This window comes from Mustela nigripes, chromosome 3, assembly GCF_022355385.1.
Source record: "Mustela nigripes isolate SB6536 chromosome 3, MUSNIG.SB6536, whole genome shotgun sequence".
Taxonomy (NCBI): Eukaryota; Metazoa; Chordata; class Mammalia; order Carnivora; family Mustelidae; genus Mustela; species Mustela nigripes.
The window spans coordinates 160,875,720-160,898,374 of NC_081559.1; the positions used below are offsets into that span (position 1 = coordinate 160,875,720).

Sequence of the window (22,655 nt, forward strand, 5' to 3'; positions counted from 1 at the left end):
TTAAAAGTGAGGTAAAGGTCAGCATGGATAAGACATAATGCAGTTTTGGAGAAAAAAGACCAGACTTAGAAAGGGAAGCTCTCCCTAGGTGCCTGGCAAGTCACTCAAATTCTCTGAACAGTTTCCCCGTCTGCAAAATTAAGCTAATAATATCTAAGTGTGTTGCCCCAAATGTGGGTAACAGGTCACTTTGGGTCCCCTGGAAATTGAAGCGGGAGATATAATTAGGATTTCCCAGATTTTTGTGCTATTTTCTAGCCACAACTAATTTTAGAAAAGCACAGAAGTTATTCAACACAGGGAGGAAATATAGTGGATATTTCTGGAGGTTATTGCCTATATGTTCTATCTTCCCTTGGGAACCACTCCTGCAAAATCTGGGCTATGTGAAACTACCTCCCTGTCCACAGCAGATAGATAGGAACTGACCTAGAGAGACCACTACTGGATCTTAGGTGCTGCTTTTTTATAGCCACAGCTAGAGAAAAGATCCAGGAACTTCTGCTGGATGTCCAGGGCTGTCCCAGCCCCTGGCCTTTCTAGAGCTTGGGTGTCAACACTTCCCCTCAGTGTGTGAGATGTTCTAGCACCATTTTATAACAAATTCTCTCCTTTCTCCTTGGCTGAAGGTTGCCAGAATCGGTTTATGTTGTTTGCCACCCAAAGAACGCGAAGTCAGTCAGGAAACGGTTATAAGTTACAAAAAAATTATTGTGGTCAACATAGTGAAAAAACGTGGTAAATAATATTAGTAAGCCAAAGCCTAAAGAAAGGAAATGAGGAGATTTGAGTTGCCTCAAAGCTTATTTCCAGGAAATTTTTACCTAAAACAATTCAGCTCTTCTTCAGACTATAAATTCTATTTTTCCCAGCTGTGTTGTGTTTTCCATAATTTAAGGTGCTCTTAAGACTAAGGATTATTTCCACATAAGTAAGTCTCAAAGTTTTTGATGAATATAGAGGACAGTTCTTTTAGATTCTTCCTGATCAACACTAATGGCATGTACTTTTGCATACTAGAGCCCAAAATTTCACCTTCTGTCCCTTTATGTTATTTTTGTAAAGATCAGGTTTGCCTGTGTTTGGTGTGACAATGACATTTTAAATTATCAAAGTAACACAAACTTTTTATAAAGTGCAAACAAAGCAAAAACCAAACAAAAACAAAAAACACCCCATTTCACAAAGTAAAAATTCTTCCTATCCCCAGGAGGCAGTTACTTCTAGACTTTTTTTCATAAACACAAATACAGATAGATAGAAAAATAAATACATAAATCGATACAGAGATATAAGAACATGTAAAAGGATTATCGTCTACATGCTATTCTGCATCTGCTTGTTTCCCTCAAGAAATAATCTTTCATATCAGTGCCTGTGGAAATCTCATTTTTATATTTTAATCTCATTTTATAACCCCATTTTATATAGAAATCTTCATAGCACAGAATTATCATAAAGCATTTAACTATTCCCCCTTGTTTGTCCTTGCCCGTTTATATGAAGACTTCATAACAATATAAAAATAACACCTAGATTAATAAGTACTATTTGAATCGTCGTTGTGTGCAAGGTACCACGCTAAGAAACTACACATACCTTTTTTCATTTCATCTTCACAATTATCTTAGGAAGCAATTACTCTTATTAACCCCAGTTATTTTTCAAATGAGGAAACTAAGGTTATAAAACTTAAAAGCTGTTGGGGGACCTGGCTGGCTCAGTCAAGTAGAGCGTGAGACTCTTGGGGTCATGTGTTCAAGCCCCATGTTGAGTATAGAGATTACGTAAAGTGTAAATGAATGAATGAATGAAATACACTTACAAAAAAACTAACAAAAAACCTTGAAAGTGAACAGTTAACACATGGCAGGGTTGAGGCAAAACCTTGGGAAGGCTGACTCCATGCTCTTAACACCATAGAAGTTCAATGGCTGGGTCCACGGGTAGATACATGTGATGTTTTAAGAGGTACTGCCTATTGCTATGCAAATATTCCACTAACTGATATACCTTTATCTTTTGGCGTGCTGCAAACTGTTCACTTGCAAGAAACAATGGCAGCCACACGTTTTCCAGCTTATTGAGGACGTGCTTCTGAACTTCAAGCAGGACAGAGGCATCAAGCTGCTCATGGAGCATCCTTCCCCAGCCACCACTTAGATTCATTATCTAAGAAAATACAAAGGAAACAAAAAAACTGCAAACTCCTGTTTTAGTGAAGAAACACTAATAGTCATTCATTTATCCATCTACTCCCAAATCGTTTCCCAAGCACGCGTTAGGTAGCACAACTGTCATTTGCTGAAAGATATCTCCTGGCTCTATTGTGGATGGTCAAAATCTAGAACTCCCCTATAACATCAAACAGACAATTATGGGTTATGTGATTTTTTTTTTTTATGTTTGATTTTGCTCGTGATATGTTTCAGAGAACACAGGAGTTGGGTTTTTATCCTGTGTGACTACAAGCAATGCCATTTTTTTTCCTCCACAGCCTCGGCATCTTCAACTATGAAATGAGGGGAATTGTTAGTCTATGTGTTCTCTAAAGGCTCGTCCAGGTCTAAGATTCTATGAATCTGTGATTCTGGAAGTTGACTAGTTGGAGAAAGCGTTTTCTTTTGTGTATGAGGAAAATGGGGCATGATTTACTTAGGAGACAACCTTGACTCATAAATTCTAAATAGGCACAAACAAATGTTGTGTTGGACATGGTGGGATGAGGATGGTCCTAGCAATGCAAGGCTGCCGCAACAACTCTGAAGAAGAAAACAGAAGCAGTAGAAGTACAGAGAGACCAGGGTATACAGAGAAGAATCTCTGACCTGCACAGTGACACCTTTTACAAAACATAATTTCTTGGTGGCCAAGATCTTCCTTCTGTAGAAGTCTCAGCTTCAACAAGCCACAGATGACTATTTCCTGCTATAAATCTCTGTTTTCTGCCTGTTTCTGTGCACACACCATTCAAAACTTCTGGGTCCCTCACTGGAAAAACTACCTCCTTCCTAATCTTACTAATAAAATAATTGTTTTGCATAAAAACAGATGAGAAACCCTCATAGCCATCCTTTAATAATACTGATTTTTTTAATATAAAAAAGGAAGAAAAAAGAAAAAGAGGAAAAGACTGCTTTGCTGATAAAAATGCAAACTTGGCCCACCCAGCTGAAATTAGAACTAGCAAGATCTATATGGAATGTAATGTGATATGAATATCCCTAAGTATAAAATACTTAAACAAAAATAAAAGTAAGGCCAGAGATGAGGAAGAAAGGTCACTGAGGACACTCTCTGGAGTAAACACAGTCATTTGCTGTGATAGCAATGAATCACTTTTTCTACTGAATTTGAAGTTCTCAGCATGTTCTAGTATGGAAGGTTCACACAGTAGCATCAGATACCAGGAACCCTCATACAATGTAGCACAAGCCAAACAGAAAACAAATGCCTTCCATGTGTTTATTTCATACTTGTGCTTATTGAGATACCCAATACTTTTGCTAATACAGCCCAGATTTGGATCTCAGGGAACTAATGGCAAGGCATTTTGTCAAGGTTGCTTAATTCCAGAATTCCTTCTCCTTCTTATTCCCAAAAAGTATTGCTTATTTTACCCCTGGAAGATCTAGCTTTTTAATGTGGTATGCCCTACTTATGAACACGTCTGAATTTTCCTTTAACTTACTGAATTTAGCATGAATCTGAAACTTGGATTTTTTGGAAGTACACCATTAAAATAGGTATCCTTTTAAACTACCAAAATAAAAATATCAAACACTATACATTTGATCTCCAGGTAGTAATGTGGTACTAGCAAACTTCAAATTCATTATAACACTTAATTCTTTACATTTCAAAAGCATAAAAATTGAACAATATTTCATGTGATCAAAGTGTTACATGAACATTCAGTCGCACTGCTGAATTCTCATCTGGCCTTTTTGTCATAAATAATGACACAGTGTAAATAATGACATAGTGTAATAATGACAAATAGCAATAATGACAGTAATATTATAGTAAATAATGACACCATATATCACAGGTATTCATATTTGATGAATGAATGGATGAATGGATGAATAAAAGCTATTTTTATTCTATAAATTACTTTAAAAATAACATTATTATACTATACTGGAGTGAATTTTAAAGGCATTTAATTTGTAGATACTTAGAAATAACTTAGAAAAGTTAAGATCTTCAAAGTATCTAACATATAAATCATAAAAGCAAAGGACAAAATAGATGACTTTCAAGTTGTTGACAAAAAGAAATAAATTACTGGTTTTCAACCACAATGACTTCACACCAGTCAGAATGGCTAAAATTAACAAGTGAGGAAACAGCAGATGTTGGTGAGGATGAGAAAGAGGAACCCTCCTACACTATCGGTGGGAATGCAAGCTGGTGCTGCCACTCGGGAAAACTATTCGGAGATTCCTCAAAAAGTTGGAAATAGAGCTACTCTACAACCCAGCAATTGCACTACTGGGTATTTACCCTAAAGATACAAACGTAGTGATCTGAAGGGGCACATGAACTCCAGTGTTCATAGCATCAATGTCCACAATAGCCAAACTATAGAGAGCCCAGATGTCTACCAACAGTGAATGGATACAGAAGATGTGGCGTATAAATACAACAGAATACTGCTCAACTATCGAAAAACTGACATCTTTCCTTTTGGAATGACGTGGATGGAACTAGAGGATATTACGATAAGCAAAATAAGTTACAGAGAAAGACAATTATCATATGATCTCACTGATATGTGGAATTTAAGAGACAAAACAGGATCACAGGGGAAGGGAGGGGAAAATAAAACAAGACGAAACCAGAGAGTGAGACAAACCAGAAGAGACTCTTAAATCATAAGCAATAAACTGAAGGTTGCTGGAGGGAAGCGGGCTACGGGGATGGGGTCACTGGGTGATGGACATTTAGGAGGGCACGTGATGTAATGAGCACTGAGTGTTATATAAGACTGAGGAATCACTGAACTCTACCTCTGAAACTAATAATATACTATATGTTAAATAACTGAATTTAAATTTTAAAAAATTACTGGTTTTCATACTTCACCAAAGAATATATGTTTACATATTAATACCTGGTCCTGCTGATATGGAGAAGCTGGACTTTGGGGGCCAAAGAAATATTTTTTATTAAGGTATTTGTTTTTAATATATATAGATTTTTCTTCCCTTTGCTTTTGGTCTCCATAAACTATTCTTCTGAACTGTTCAATGTCCGTCCAGCACATAAGGTCCATACTAAAATGAAAACAAAAACAAAGTACAGGTCTTTTTTATTTTTTTCTCTGAATGCTACTAACCCACCAAAAAAGTTGTTGTCTTGCCTAGTTAGCCGAACTGATTGGATCATGAAACCAATGAGTTCAATAATATATCTAATCCTGGCTAAATATATGAATGAACACAGGAGTGCTGGGATCAGAAAAGAATCTGCCACTGTTATTGACAGGGTTTCAGAGTTCCTCCATCAATGCTGGACTTATATTGTTGATATCAAATCTGGGAAAATTTCCATCTACTGCATCTGTATTTGGCAATATGCTAAATTCACAATTCCCATCAATAAGAAGGGAAACTATATATGTGAAATTTGGCTCCCAGGTCTAAACTTTTTCTGCTAACTTGGGAGAAAATTATTGGAAAAATATATGATCAATATTTCAGTTTACATTAGATAAATATGTCATAAGTTTCCAAGATTCTGTGCAAAACTAGTATTTCATTGATGTATTAGCTAATAAAAATTACAAGTATTATAGTAATAATTTCAACAGTTTAGAAAAATATAAGGGAGATACTTTTTAGAAATACTAATTAAAGCAGCTGTCTAGAAAAATGCAAAAGAAAGAGTAGAAAAGCAAAAGAATAAAACACATTGGTGTTTTTATTTAGCCAATGCTAAAAACTACTAACAAATCTTATTTGACGACTTGAAATAACATTTGGGAGGTTGCTCTTATCAAAATGCACTCCCCAACAAAAAGTTACCCATACAGATTTCAGAGAGGTATGCTCATTACTTTTTATTGTCATGGTGAAATCTTGCACCAAATCACTTTTATGATATGTTCAATCAAAATAAGTAGCTTAAAAGCATAAGTAGCTTAGAAAATGATGCTTTAAGGGAGAAATACATTTTTAAAATGCTTATGTTCCTTACCTTGAAGAATGAGCCTCAAGAAACTGGCGGAAATGTTCAAACTCCAGTTTGTTGTTAAGCAGGTCATTAAAACTAAAGTGCTTATATTCTTCAGGAACATTATTCCAGTATTCTGGTTTTTTAGAGACCTCAGGAAGCCGTGAAATACCAGTTCCAATTTCACCAGCAGTGTCCTAGTGAAATAAAATTTTTCATTAAAAAAATCTCTTAAATACAGCAAATTATTTTCCAAATCTAGAAAGGGAAGTTGAAATAAAAATGAACAATTAGGCCAAAACCATCTAACAATGCAATGGTAGGAGTAGGTGAGGAATCTAGAATCTAGAATCTGGCTCTAACTCCTCTCAACTTCTGTTCTGATCCTTGCTGTTCCATTTGCTTCTTTTTAGGAACACTTAGCAAATATTTACCATATATTTGCTTATAAAATATTTAATTTTCTTATTTTTGTTAGTACAAGAGTAATATATCTTTTGTAATAAGAAAACAAAAAACATACATTCTACTTACTATCCCTCTCAGAGACAACGACCGCTAACATTTTAAAATACAAATCTTCTAGTCTTTTTTGGGTACACACATGTAGTTTATTAAAAGCCAAGATAGGACTGAACAACTATGTATGGTTTTGTAACTTCTTTTTCTTAACAATGTATTATGAACATAAAATGTTCTTTTATATATAGCAATTTTGAAAGTTATAGAATAAGGCAACATAGTTTTCCAATAGCACATTCTTTACATGTAAACTTCTTCATATAAAAGTTAATGTTTAGGCATTTTAAGACCTGATGTTCTGCAGTTTATAAGTTCTATTTAAGGGCAAAGAGCTAGAGAAGCTTACTCTTTGAAAAACCCTTCCTTTCCTTAAGGAATTCCTTATATAATTAATTCGCCCCTCTATTTGTGTTTGAAAAGCATCAGACCACGAGAGAGAATACCAATATTTAAAAAATCAATTTCCAGTGTGGAAAAGGATTATGGGGAGAATTACACATTTTAGTTCATAAATTTTTAAAAACAACCTAAAATACAACTAACTACATTTCAGTTCATAAGGTTAAAACACAAACGTAAAACACAATTTTATGAACATTTTCATTAAGTTTAAAATGCAACAAAATGTGCTACTTTTTTGGATTTTTATGTAGTCTTTCCAAGATACTAATAAGTAGTTTCTCAAATAAAGAATTTCTGTGTTAAAAAGGCAACTATCATGAAGATTACATTTAACCATCTGAGCCCACCAGGTGCCCCTCATGAAGGTTACATTTAAAAAACTCTCCTGGGACACCTGGGTGGCTGAATCTGTTAGGTGTCTGACTTCAGCTCAGATCATGATCCCAGGGTCCTGGAATCGGGCTCCTTGCTCAGTGGGGAGTCTGCTTCTCCCTCTCCCTCTGCCTGCCATTTCCCCTGCTTGTGCTCTCTCTCTCTCTGACAAATAAAAGCTTAAAAAAAAACCTTTACTGTTTGTGTAAAATTTTATTGTAAAACAATAAAAATTTGAGATAGGGGGGCGCCTGGGTGGCTCAGTGGATTAGGCCGCTGCCTTCGGCTCAGGTCATGGTCTCGGTGTCCTGGGATCGAGCCCCGCATCGGGCTTTCTGCTCAGCAGGGAGCCTGCTTCCCCCTCTGTCTCTGCCTGCCTCTCTCTCTGCCTACTTGTGATCTCTCTCTCTCTGTCAAATAAAGTACGTAAAAAAATCTTAAAAAAAAAAAATTGAGATAGGCACAGAGGAGAAAGTAAAACTATCTCCTGAAAAAAAAAAAAAATCAGTTAAACCTTATCACTCAGAGCTAATGGTCTTCAACATTTTGGTGAACACCTTTCCAGATACCTCTCTTTGCATATATGTATACATGGAGAAATACATACATATAATTTTACATAAATAGGATTATATGATACCAGTATTTTTTGTTCCCCATATTTTTAAAAAAGATTTTATTTATTTATTTGACAGACAGAGATCATAAGTAGGCAGAGAGGCAGGCAGAGAGAGGGAGCATGAAGCAGGCTCCCCATGAGCAGAGAACCCGATGCAGGTCCTGATCTCAGGACCCTGGGATCATGACCTGAGCCGAAGGCAGAGGCTTTCACCCACTGAGCCACCCAGACCCCACCCCCATTATCTTTATATAATAATATGTCCTGGGCATTTTCCATGTTAATAAATGTGAATATGAACTCTCACTTTTATGTAGATATACAAATTTCATTTTATGACTTTCAGGTTCTACCATGGTTTATGTAGCTAATCCCAAATTTGCAAATTTATAAATCAAAATAACACGTTACTATCCTAATTTATCCTATCATCTTTTTACGGACTCCCCCAGATCCCTTCCATATTTTATCCTTTATTGTTTTGCCTATTGCTGTCACAAGACAGTTCCCTTTCTGTTTGGAAAATTCAATTTAACTCTTTTTTTTAAATTGACAATGAATAGAACAGTTGCCATACAGAAAATAACCAGAAACATTCGAAGGAATAATGCGGCTTGAAGGCTCTTAACTAAGTCAGGCAAGTGGCTTGGCTCCCCTACATTACTGCATCTGCTTTGTTCTTTGGGCTCTGTTGTTTAATGTGTCAGTATAAAGTGATACCTGTCAAACACAGCATCCTAGGCAAAGAAGTAGCAGAGGAATGAAACGGCCTATTCCCTACTTTATCAGGATATGATCTTCTCAATATATGATCCCTCTGCCCCATGCCAATATATACAGCGGTAATCCTCTCCAGGATAAAAAGTTGATTTTTCTAAGTAGAGAGCTGTCTTACCTCAGTTTTCTTGGAAAATGTCTCCTTATGCAAAGCCTGTAGCTTTCTGAAGTATGTGGAATCTAACTGTCGAGTTTCTTCTATCAGCTCCACCTAATAAAATAATAATAAAGCTCGTAACATCAATAGAATGTACATTATGAAAAAGTGGGGAAAGAATGCAAAATTTGCCAATAACAGTGGGCTCAAAAATGAATACATTTGCCAATAAAATAAACTGGTTTGGCGGCAAAAGCAGCAAGACAAACATAAAAATATTAACTACAAATTCTTACTTTGCATGCATGTGATAAAATATTTCTACGTAATGATATAGTGACACCAGAGATCATTCCTCCTTTCTGAACACCCCATGCGAACTAACAAACACTGCACACATGTTGGGTCACATTTCTGTTTTCTACTCATTACAACAGGGTAAGGGTCACAAAGACAGGCATTGCTAGTGTTAATAATCAAATAATCCACAGTAGTACAAGAAATGACTGCACTCCATTTGAAATACTCTGTGACCTAAGGTTTTTTGCTGTAGCAAGAAAGGAGTCATTTATCAGATTAACCTCATTGTACATGTCCTGCTGCAGAGCAGGTTTTGCACTGTTTTAGACAGCCACGAAAACAAGCTCATTCTCAATTTCTCGATTCCAGGGAAAAATCAGTTTAGTGGACTGAGAACTTTCTACATTTAATAACTAGCTTTGGTAGTCTCCTTAATTATCCTTTTTGGGAGCAAGTCTACATAATCAAGTCAACTGGACTTTAAGAGAAATCCTCTGGGTTGAATTTAAGGAAGTTTCTAGTTTCCTGTTAAAAAGAGTGTATCATTTTTCCACACATTTTATAAGAGTCATCACCAAAGCCAAAACTTTTTGGTTTAGGGAAGTTAGTTGTAATTCTAAATCTTTTTTTTTTTTTTTTTAACATCTCAGGACCCTATCTCAGGTTATGCCATGCATTATATTTAAAATAATGACTGGAGAGAATTTTTTAAAAATCTCATACAATAGCCTAACTTTTCTAGTGTAATAGATGTATTTTTGTAGCAGAAAAGTTGGGATGCTAATTTTTGAGGACAAAGAGAATTTAGGATGGAAAATTTAATTTTCATCACTGAATTTAGTAAGCCCTGAGAGTTGTTCAATCACAATCCAATAAGGTAATTCTATCCAGGGTGTTTTGGTATTAATTTTATCTTAGTTTATATTTCTAACATATTATTGCTACCTCCCAAAAGCTATTCTTTCTGGTAGAAGACAAGACTAAGAAGTGGTTGAGGAGAGAGGAACAAAGAACAGCAATATGAAGACAGCAGAGTTCCACTGAGAGGGACCTGATGTACAAGGTCCATGCGTTAACTTCATAGGGAAAAAAAATGCCCAGGAATGGTTCAAATCTGTGGTTCAAAATAAATACTGAAAGAAATTTCCTCCACCCCTCAATAAGAATAGTGAAAACATTCAGGCACTGAGACTTAAAATGACCTCTTTGGGAATTAAAAAAGTTGTGTTGAAACTCGTATCCAATCAAACAGCCCAATATAATGAACATTTGGAGTGCCTTCAAATAGCAATACTGAAGTTACAGAATGTGTTTCCCACAATATATACGGAACATTTCTATTTTCCATGGGTGTCATATTTACCATAACTCATCCAGGAGAAAATTAAATGGGATTTTTCCATTAATCTAAATGAAGGCCACTGCTGAGAAATGGCGAAAAGGGACAAAGCCGGGACATTATCACGGCAGATTTTGTTGGTTCGCAGGAAACCAAACCTCAGATTTCTCTCTGCCGACATAATTGTACAGAGAACTAAAAGTGACAAAGATTTTAGTCTTTTGTTAGAAGACAATTGAGAAACTGGCAAAAAATGAAGTTAATAAATACTTTCGCTGCTCCAATTTTGAGCCTGCCAAATCTTAACGCTGAGTCCCTGGCCCATATGAGATCTTTTCCAGTTTTTCTCTTTTTCCGTTTTTCTCTTGTGAGTTAATAACGTTGCTTATCCTCAGTTTTGTAGTAAACCTGAATGGTCACCTGCCATTTCTTAGTGCCACAATACCTTTCCAAAAGCAGCCTGGTCGAATTTTACCATCTTTGTCCAGGGCTCAAGAAGGAGGAGGAGGATATATTCTTCTGCCGTGTCAAAAAGGTCTTCAAATGGTGGCTGTATTTTCATATAGATTTCTTTTTTCCTTTCCTGTTGGAGTCCAATGTCAAGAGTAGCCGAAGGAGCAATGTATGTGGCAAAAAGATACTAAGGGAGAAAGGAGAGAAAGAAAGGAGAGGATATTGGGAGAAGCCATAATGGTGAGTGGGTTCCTCAGTAAAGGCATTTAAAAAATGTAAGAGAAGGGAAACAAGCTCAAGTGATGTCTTTTTCTTGAAAAGATGCATGGAACTACTTAAGTCAAAGCACTGTGTTTATTCTCATTACTTTTCCTATTTCTTCAGTAGTAATTAGTCAGTTTGTAGTAGTTCTTACTCAAGAGTATATCATTTGGATATTCCACCTTTTTATCAGATTACTTCTATGTTTTATTATGATTGACTTCAGGTTATAGGTCTCCTTTTCCCCTTATGTTCATGATATTTCTAACATATTATTGCTACCTCCCAAAATGGCTTGAAATGCCCATTTGGAAACAAGAGGCAAGAATCACTGGGGCTGAAAAACTGGCTATCAGTCTTCTAGGACAGGGACAAGAGACTACCTGCCCTACCCAACAGAGCTGCAGAGTTCTTAAAACTGTAACAAGTATCTCTTTCTGCTGTAAAAATATCTCCAACTGGTGTCCAATGCTGTGGAATAGATATGAGAAGGAAGTAGGAGTGAATGGAAAGATACACAGATACACGTGGAATTTCTAAGCTTCCTAGAAAAAACTGCATAAACGTCTATTCCATTCTACTCATTTGTCTTTTCTCCAAATGACAGCCATTTACATCTGAGAAGCAATTTAATAACATTTTATTTTTAAAATATTATATACCAAATATGTCATGCTCTGTGTATCAGATTTAAATGTAGTTTTACTAACAATCTCTAATTAATTGCATTCAATTTTAATTTTATTTTTTGACTTAGTTTTGGACCTGATCATGTCCAGATTCAACCCAGGCAATAGACAGATGACAGATGGATAGATACATTTGTACCAAATACAAATAATAGTATTCTGTAAAATAATCTTCTTAGAAGTTTTAAAGGGTCCGCACTAACAACATAAGCACTTACTGAGTATCCATCTTGGACACGTGGATAGCTGCTATTTAAGCAACGATTAATGATTAAGACCCAATACCTACTTGAAGGAGCCACTGGTGGTGACCTCGAAATGAAAATAGGTCACTGCAATACAGTATGATAAGTACTACAATAGAAGTATGCATTGTAAATAAGATCATCAACGGTTGCCTGTCCATTCTTTTTAAACTCACATCCCATTAATTGCCTTTAAAAATTTACACTCAAATACCAATTCTTCTGTTATTTTCCTAAACCTTGTTGTTTTGCCATTCCATACCATTGCATATATTGTTTGTTTGATCTTGGATATTCACCTTACCCCATGCACCTTGTCTGCTTGATAAACTCTGACTTATTCTTTAAAAATGAACATGGATTTTTCCTCCTCCAGGAAACCTTCACTGACACCCTCCTCCCAAAATCATTTTCTACTGCTATCCACACCACACTATAATGAAGTTATGTATTATGTATCTTCTTCTAGAACGAGGTCCTTGAGGGCAAATACTGCAGCTTATTCTTTTGTCATTCTCCAACTCCTAAAACTGTTCTTGGCAGAGAGAAGATGCCATAAATGTTTATTGAATTGTACTAAATCCGCAGAAAAGACTCATTTATGTCTTGGAATGGGAAAGGAAAAGATTCCCGAAACTTTTCCAAGAGAAGATAAGTTTCTTTTATTCTTAATCCTTCAGCTGAATCTTTAAAGATGAGTTGGAGTCAATCAGGCAAGGAAAGGGAGTTGATGAGAAGGATGGTTTAAGGAGAAAAATATGGGCGAGGCGTGAAGGCTTACAGAAGTTTTATGACCTATGGAGAGATTCTGGGCTCCAAATAGATACCACTGGCTAAAGGAAAGAAGTAGAATAAGAGGGGATGCTAGAAAGGGAAGCAGAAGCCAGAACGTGCATATGACCTTTTGTCCCTTGGTGAAGAATTTGAATTTTTACTTAAAGATAGGTAATGAGGTCTCTCTGAGGAGTGACATCATGGGATATAAATCTTAGAAATAAATCACTATGGTGTCAGGAAAGAAAAACAGTTTGAGTAAGATTTGGAACTTATTTCAATGGCCAGATAAATTATATGACACCTTCATCTCTCACTTGCTTTTTTGCAATAGCCTCTTAACTGGTCCTCAAATATTCCTCTTTGCTTTCTTAGTGTCTTTTCTTTTCACAGCAAACAGAGAAGGCCTTTTGTCTATCACTCTTCTGTTCAACTCTTCAGTGACTTCTCCTCTTGCACACAAAAACAGCCAAAGTCCTTATGACTCCCTATAATTGGGATTTTTGGAAGTTTCTCAATACCAAGAGGACAAGGACTATAGTTCAGGGCCTGCCATTGGGGAAGCCCCTGTAAATACTTTAAGCTCTCAAAACACCCTAATATCAGAGCTGGACCAGGTATAGACTCTAGTCTTGAATCTTTAAAGTGCCAAGAGAAAATAACTGCTAACCTGTAATTCTGTACCCAGCAAAAATATCCTTATAAAGTGAAAAGAAAACAAGGATGTCATAAATCAACAAACAGCAGCAGACAATTCATCACCAGCAGACCTGCGCTATGCCTATGAAACAAAGGTAAGAGCAGGATGGAATAGAGAACAACAGATGCATAAATATATAGGTAAAGATGAATAAATACTGATCGTAAAGCATAGTAATAATGAAGTCAGAGGAAATAGTAAAAGAGCTGAAGAAAGAGAAGTTGAGATTAAAAGGGCAGGTTAAGATGCAATTGAAATGATATATTGGGAGCTTACTGTAGGGAGGAAAGCAGATGAGGTTAGAATCAGGATAGTAATAACAATATGCAGAAAGGAATTTCAAAGAATGAGAGTGAATGAGGCACCTGGCTGGCTCAGTCAGTATAGTCATGACTCTTTTTTGTTTAAGTTTTTATTTAAATTTGAGTTATTTAACATACAATGTAATATTGGTTTCAGGAGTAGAATTAGTGGTTCATCCCCTTCATCTAATGCCCAGTGCTCATCACAAGTACCTTCCTTAACCCCCTCACCCATTTTGCCCATCCCCCATCCACCTATTCCCCAGCATCTCTCAGTTCATTTACTACATAGTTAATAGTCTCTCATGTTTTGCCTCCAGAGTTATGAGTTCAAGCCCCACGCTGAATGTAGAGCTTACTGGGAAAAAAAAAAAAATAGAGTGAAGATAAGGGAGAAGGACCTGTAGAGCAGTTAAAAGGGAGTATTTATAAAGTTCAGTATATAATGTGGCACTCGCTCAATAAATATATGTTAAATGGATGAATGGAAGCTTAATGTTCTAAAGTGAAATGATGATCTGAAAGAGGAATTTCAGAGTTCCAACATTTAAACCTGAAGTCATTCTAAATTATGATGGATTCTAACACATGGCTATCTCCATAACATGGGGAAAATGGAGATAAAAGATATTGGAAGGGCGCCAGGGTGGCTCAGTGGGTTAAATCCTCTGCGTTTAGCTCAGGTCATGATCCCAAGGTCCTGAGATGGAGCCCTGCATCTGGCTTTCTGCTCAGCAGGGAGCCTGCTTCCTCCTCTCTCTCTGCCTGATTCTCCGCCTACTTGTGATCTCTGTCTGTCAAATAAATGAATAAAATCTCTTTTAAAAAAAAGACATTGGAATTGGGTGAGTTAAAAAGCACTCTAGCACAGATGTAGTGAAAAGAAGGGCCATCTGTATCCCAATGTTTATAGCAGCAATGGCCACGGTTGCCAAACTGTGGAAAGAACCAAGATGCCCTTCAATGGATGAATGGATAAGGAAGATGTGGTCCATATACACTATGGAGTACTATGCCTCCATCAGAAAGGATGACTTCCCAACTTTTGTAGCAACATGGATGGGACTGGAAGAGATTATGCTGAGTGAAATAAGTCAAGCAGAGAGAGTCAATTATCATATGGTTTCACTTATTTGCGGAGCATAACAAATAGCATGGAGGACAAGGGGAGATGGAGAGGAGAAGGGAGTCAAGGGAAACTGGAAGGGGAGATGAACCATGAGAGACTATGGACTCTGATAACAACCTGAGGGTTTTGAAGGGGTGGGGGGTGGGAGGTTGGGGGAGCCAGGTGGTAGGTATTAAGGAGGGCACGTATTGCATGGAGCACTGAGTGTGGTGCAAAAATGATGAATACTGTTACGCTGAAAAAAACTTAAAAAAAAAAAAAAAGCACTGTAGCATATATGCTATAAGGGTTATTTGTACAGATGCCAAAAAAGCTTCATATGATAAACAAAAAAGAGAGAGAGAGAAATTTCATGATTTATTCATTCTGACTTTCTAGATAGAGAACTTAAAAGGTCTTTTGGCGGCATTAGTGGGACTTAGGATAGGGGCTATTAGTAGATGGAGCTACTTAAAACTTTTGAAGTATTTAAAGATGAGTCTTGAACAGCAGCAGAGAACCTCTCTTTATTCCTAAGTGTTGTGAAATGTGGGAGAAGGGGCATATTTAGGAGACATTCTGGATATTCTATTTAATTAAGCAATCTGCAGCCTGGAAATTTCCTTCCCTAAGACAAAGAAACATAGTCCATTAGGCAGAATAGCAGAGATTAAACCATCAAATGATGGTTCATACCAAGTGATTATATATATAATATTTAAAATGAAATTTGCTTTGTACACATACAATTTTTTCTAAATTTGGGAGCTCGTTTTTCAAAATTTTTAATTTAAATTCCAGTTAGTTAACAAACAGTGTAATATTAGTTTTAGGTGTATAATATAGTGATTCAACATTCCTATTCAACACCTGGTGCTCATCACAAGTGCCCTCCTTAATCCCCATCACCTATCTCACCCATCCCCCCCACCCACCTCGCCTCTGGTAACCATCAGTTTGTTCTGTATAATTAAGAGTCTGTTTCTTAGGGTCTAGGATCGAGTCCCACATCAGGCTCTCTGCTCAGCGAAGAGTCTGCTTCCTCCTCTCTCTCTCTCTGCCTGCCTCTCTGCCTACTTGTGATCTCTATCTGTCAAATAAATAAATAAAATCTTTAAAAAAAAAAAAAAAGAGTCTGTTTCTTGGTTTGCCTCTCTCTCTCTCTCCCTTTTTTCTTCCCTTTGTTCATTTGTTTTTTTCCTTAAATTCCACATATGAGTGAAATCATATGGTATTTGTCTTTCTTTAACTGACTTATTTTGCTTAGTGTAATACTCTCTAGCTGCATCCATGTTTTTGCAGATGGCAAGATTTCATTCTTTTTTATGGCTGAGTAATATTCCATCATGAATATATACCACATCAGCTCTAGTCATTCATCAGTTGATTGGAACTTGTAATCTAACCAGTCTAACAAGTTAGGTTTGTATCAGGTTGAAATCTATTCTTAAAGATTTTCTAAGCTGGAGATTTTTTAAATATATAAATTAAAATAATGTCATACTAAGGTAAATTAAGAAACTAAAGACAAAAATGATCAAATTCACAACAGTAAGAATGTCTCTAAAATTTGCTTCAATAATTTCAAATTACCTCAAAGAAGGGTATATTTGACTCCCCAAATCACTTCATTTAAAAATTGGTGGTCAGGTTTTATTTGGGGTTGAACAACTTCTAATGGAAAAATAAAGCAACTGCTTAATCATTGGGTCAGCTCCACTGAAAGTATAGTATAAATAAACACTTGATGTGACACATATCAAACTCTTTGTGTAGAAATCAGGACAATTTCTTTGATTTAAAAAACACAGTAACAGTGAAGAAGGTAAAGTACAAAAGAAGTTGAAATGGTGACTAGAATACCAGTGATAGAAATGATAGCTTTTGGTGGACACCCCAATCCATCCTTTTCCCTTTCTCTCCCAGTCTTGCCTTCACTCTTCTTGTCTTTCAAGATCTGCTGCTATCCACAGTCTTGTGAGAAACTCTAGGTGCTATTTCTATTGTCTATCATTATACCTTGGTGGACATTTCACAACGCCACGGCAAGGCCATTCAGGTTATAACTATCTCCAATCAGTTTGGGCTTTTACCTTCTGAAATTTTGCTTTATGATTTTCTTCAGAATGAGTGTCAGTTTCCTTTACCAATTACTATATTAATGGTACAACTTCTTCTCTCTGAACATTATTCTTCATCCTTTTATACCTCTCACCAAGCTTTTCTTTACCTTCAGCACAATCTGTAGCTTCTTCCTGTCTTCCAGATAAATGGGGCCACCACCTAGTTTCTCTTTCTTTCTTTCGTGATCGGGTCTGAAGATTGCCCATCATTTCAAGTACACTCTTAAAACATCCTTAATTCCTCCCATCTTGATCTTCCGCCCAATTCTGAGTCTGCCGAATCATTTATCCACTTTTCCAACTCTGTCCTTGAGCTCCCAATAAAAACTATGACAACTGGCTTCATTATACATAGATTTAAAAAGAAGAAAAAGAGGTACCTCAGCCATGATCACAAAGCTTGGTAAGTTTTTGCATATTTCTAATCAAACCTTATCTCCCCATTTCTAACCTTTGCCATTCTCCATAAAGTTCCCAACTGTTCCTTATACTTCTTCACTTTCAGAAGATTGATCTTCCACTTAACTGGGAAAAACTCTGGTATGGATACCCTCAACTTTCTCCTCAAGAACCTTCTAAATATTTTTTTTTCTCCGATGTTTCAAAGAAAGACTCCTTTCCAAGATAAAATCATTCATGTGTGGCCTTGACTCCCTTCCTCCCCAGAACCTTGCAACATCAATTATTTCCTTAGTGCCGATGTCCTTAATTTATATTGCCATTGATTCCATCTTCTCAGACTCTTTTTTTTTTTTTTAAGATTTCATCCACTTATCTGACAGAAATAGAGATCACAAGTAGGCAGAGAGGCAGAGACAGAGAGAGGAGGGAAGCAGGCTCCACACTGAACAGAGAACCTGATGCGGGGCTCGATCCCAGGACCCTGAGATCATGACCCAAGCCGAAGGCAGAGGCTTAACCCACTGAGCCACTCAGGCGCCCCTGATTCCATCTTCTTTCTGACGCTACAAACCTGTTCAGGTGAGGTGTCTCTCCCTTTTTCAAATAAGTTTCTTGGCTCTTTTGCCTACAAACTATCACCCTTCTCTCTTACCCATCTCTACAAATCTTCTTACTCCCTTTTCACCCACTTCTCTGTCTGCAGTAATCTGGTTTTCAGGCCAATGAAACTGATCTCCAAGATCACTAACAACCATACAAACACCAGTTCAATAGTTTCTCTCCTTAATCTTCACTATACTGTATTTCCTTGCAGCTTTTACATTGTTGATTACCTCTCCTTGACCTCAACAGTGTCTCCTGATTCTCTATTTCCACTCTTAGACTCCTTTGGTGATTCCTTTTCTCTCTTTCCCCTTAAAGGAAAGCATTCATTAAAATTCTTTGTTTAGAGTGCCTGGGTGGCTCAGTGGGTTGAGCCTCTGCCTTTGGCTCAGGTCATAATCTCAGGGTCCTGGGATCGAGGCCCACATCGGGCTCTCTGCTCGGGGGGGCAGCCCGCTTCCCCCCACTCTCTGCCTGCCTCTCTGCCTACTTGTGATTTCTCTCTTTCTCTGTGTCAAAGAAATAAATAAATAAAATCTTCATTAAATTCTATGTTCAACTATACTTTCTTCTCAGTTCACATTCTTTCAGTTTCTCACACACGCCACACACCGTCTCACAGGACTTTCACACTATGTCTTCTATGCTCTCTATGCACTCCAGCCTTATCCTCTTTCTGCTTTTTGCTCAGTCTGACCCCTGCAGTTTGTCTTCAGGATCATTCATACATGCTCCGATGGGGCCTTGTACTTGCATGTTTCTCCCACAGGACCACAAGGTCTATGAAGACAGATTAGGTCTACTTTGTTACTGTATCCCTAGCATTTCGTGTAATGCTAAATTTAGGATGAACAAACAGATGAATAAAAGACTGTGTCCATTCCCAGAGATTTAACAGTTAACTATTTGTAGAAGAAACCCAAATATATATAGCTTTAGACCTGATTTCTTTCCCAAGCTAAAAAATCTCTGCTTTTAGTTGCTAACTTATTACTACTACGTGGATAGGCTCTAGACTTTCACACTCAGTGACTCAATAATATAACAAATTGTTGTTTCAGAGCCTCCAAGTGCCTCCCTTCCTTCTGTATTTCCGGTTTCCATTAATAACATACCACTCATTGCACAGCCTTTGACTATTTCCCACTTTGCTTCCTCAAATGCAAGTCCTCTGAATTCACCTCTCTACATTGAAACAAGGAGTAACTGATCAGAACAAATATAAAAATGTGAGGAGGAAATAAGAGGCAGCAGTTCCATTCCCACAAGAAGCAAAATATAATTCAGACTTCGGCCAAGCTCAGTGAGACTCTTCTCAGGCTACTATCTATGACCTTCCTTCCTGACCTCACACTTACTTCTCTCTATGAAGCCCCAAGGGCCCATGCATATTTTTGTTATTGTTGTTGTTGAACTATTTTTTGTCTAGTCTTACTGAGAAATAATTGGCATACAGCATTGTCCAAGTTTAAAGTAGACAGCATAATATGACTTATGTATATTGTGAAATAATTACCACCATAAGTTCAACCATCCATCATCTCATAATGATACCAAAAAAAGAAAAAATTTTCTCCTTGTGAAGAAGGGAATATCCACTCTCTTAGCAACTTTTGTATAAACCATACAGCAATGTTGACTGCAGTCATCATGGTGTACATTACTTCCCCAGTACTTACTTATGTTATTCCTGGAAGTTTGTACCTCTGACCACCTTCACTAAGCTTCCCCTTCCCTCAACCCCTACACCTCTAGTAACTACAAATCTGATCTCTTTTTGATGAGTTTGGGCTTTTGCATATTATTTAACTGTCTATTCCCATAGTCTCAAGAAGCTCTAATGAGGGTAGCCATATAATCCCATTCTAGTTTAAGCCAACTGTTCTGGCATAATTATTAATAGTTTCCCTTTCACTCTGAAAAGAATCCTGGTTTAGATAATAAATTATATGTTCTCCCCATATTTAACCAACACCAGTTAGATAAAACTACAATATTTCTCTAAAACAAGAATCGTAGACATGCGCAACACATATTTAGAGCTGAACATAAAGGAAAGACAAGCAGAAAATATTACTTGCTAAGAAACACACATTCATCTGATTGCAATCATGTGAATTGAATAGCTGTTACCCAAGCCAAAATCCCAACCATTTTATTTAGAACTTGGATTGAAGCTTCACAGACTTCTCTGTTAAGACTAAATGCATTAGGAACATCTGGCTGGTTCAGTCAGAAGAGCATATGACTCTTGATCTTGGGGTTGTGAGTTCAAGCCCCACACTAGGCGTAGAGATTACTAAAAAAATGTTGCTTTTTTAAAAATTATTTTTAAAAGATTTTATTTATTTATTTGACAGAGAGAGAGTCAGAGGTCACAAGTAGGCAGAGAGGCAGGCAGAGAGAGAGGGAGGAAGCAGGCTTTTACCGAGCAGAGAGCCCAATGCGGGCCTCAATCCAGGGACCCCGAGATCATGACCTGAGCCGAAGGCAGAGGCTTAACCCATTGAGCCACCTAGGTGCCCCAAAAATATTTTTTAAAGAATGAATACATTAGGGGTGCCTGGGTGGCTCAGTAGGTTAAAGCCTCTGCCTTCGGCTCAGGTCTTGATCCTGGGGTCCTGGAATTGAGCCCCATATCAGGCTCTCTGCTCAGTGGGGAGCCTGCTCCTTCCTCTCTCTCTCTTTCTGCCTGCCTCTCCGCCTACTTGTGATCTCTCTCTCTTTAAAATAAATAAATAAAATCTAAAAAAAAAAGAATGAATACATTAAATGTAAATCTTAACAGAAATTTAAAAATCTGTCCCCTCTCCATCACACCTAACTTTAGATACTTGTTTGTCTTCTTCTCACCTGTTTTGGGGGGAGGGCTTCCTCGCTGTTTATTGAACATTATTCATTATCACATAAGCAATTTCTCTTTGTTCAAGTGTCGATCCTTATGATAACCAGCACAATCCTTAGGAAGATATATACTTCCCACCACCTCCTTGATTCTTTACCAGTATTATAAAATTAAAGAACTGAAAACATTAGAAAAGGGCTTGAAAGATCATCCTTTCCAGAGTGTCCCAAGATCACATAATGCACGTTTATTATCTTCTTTTGAGACTCAGTCTCGGGACTCTCTGCTCCCAGAGTGGTAGGGACAACAATGGGTAAGGGGATAAGAAGGGAAAAATGGATGTGACTGTCAATTCTTTATTGGGCCACTCTGTAAATTTATAGTACATTCAACTGAATTATGCCGCTAAAATCTAACAATGTCTTTCTAGTACGTTTCTAATCATCCAGGGACAATGTATAATTGGACTGACAACTGACTACATATAACAAATACAAAGGCCAAAGAACACCTTTTAAAACCGTATAAAGACGATGAAGATCATTTTTAAGTTGACGTGAACTTACTTGAAGGAATATGAAGACTATGCTATGTGATCACTAAAAAATAGAGTTTAATTGTGGTTTACAAACATTGCTTCAGTGTCTTGGGTCATTTGCCTTTTTATTGGCCACCCAGTTCTTCCTTTCTAACCACTGGAGAAATAACAATGTAGCTAATGTTGGAGAAGAAAATGCGCCCTTCATAGCCCAGTCAGTGACTCTGATTCACATTAAAGCAGAGATTCACTCATGCACAGCTGTGGCCGACAAGATTCCAATTTAAACATGAACCTGTGATGTTTTAACGACCCAACAGGAAAGTTTCTGAGAAGGGACAGAAGCACTGTCTGTCCGTGATCAGACTGCCTGGCACTGCACACTGCACGGCTCTCGGCCCCATCTCTCCTGGAGATGCTCAAAGGTTATGTAATCAGGAAATGCACGATGGGCGGCTTGCCCAGACTGCTCTACACCTGTGCCTCTGACTCACTTTTTTGGCCTCTCTATCAGATGGGGGGGGCGGGGGGAAGCAATGCCTCCCCTTAAAAAATCCCTTACGGTCTTGAAATTCTGGGAATGAACTTTCTTGTTTAATTAATCTCCAATGAACATAGGATAGCTAACCAGCCCGTCAAAGAGAAAAACATGTAGGATGGATACTGTGGAGACATGAGGAAGAAAAGCTGAATTGGAGAGAGGAACGGAGAAACAAACGGAGAAATGAAGACAAAAGAGAGAAAGAAACAACATTTTTGACAACCGTTTTGTTTTGCTTTCTAAAGAATGGCAAAATGATGGACAGTATTTCACCTAAATTACTTATGATACACATTAGTTTGTTGCCATTACAAGAAATAAACCATTAAAATGTTTCTATGCTTGCTTCTTCAAGGAAACCTCTGATGCTTCATTTATTAGAGCCAATATCCTAAACGAGACGAGCATATCACCAACTCAGGAGATGGCTCAAATTATGCAATTTCCCATTGTGATTTGCATT

The 22,655-nt window shown here is 37.3% G+C and overlaps 1 protein-coding gene across 1 annotated transcript in view; it reads right to left on the bottom strand.

Moving 5' to 3' along the window:
- The window catches only part of RGS22 (regulator of G protein signaling 22), a 118,269-nt gene that overhangs the window by 19,562 nt on the left and 76,052 nt on the right, over window positions 1-22,655 (bottom strand). The window contains exons 15-19 of the mRNA XM_059394928.1: window positions 11,054-11,248; window positions 8,991-9,083; window positions 6,205-6,377; window positions 5,120-5,282; window positions 2,014-2,172 (exon numbers count right to left, since the gene is read on the bottom strand). Coding sequence (XP_059250911.1) covers window positions 2,014-2,172; window positions 5,120-5,282; window positions 6,205-6,377; window positions 8,991-9,083; window positions 11,054-11,248 — 783 coding nt within the window. The remainder of the gene's footprint in view (window positions 1-2,013; window positions 2,173-5,119; window positions 5,283-6,204; window positions 6,378-8,990; window positions 9,084-11,053; window positions 11,249-22,655) is intronic.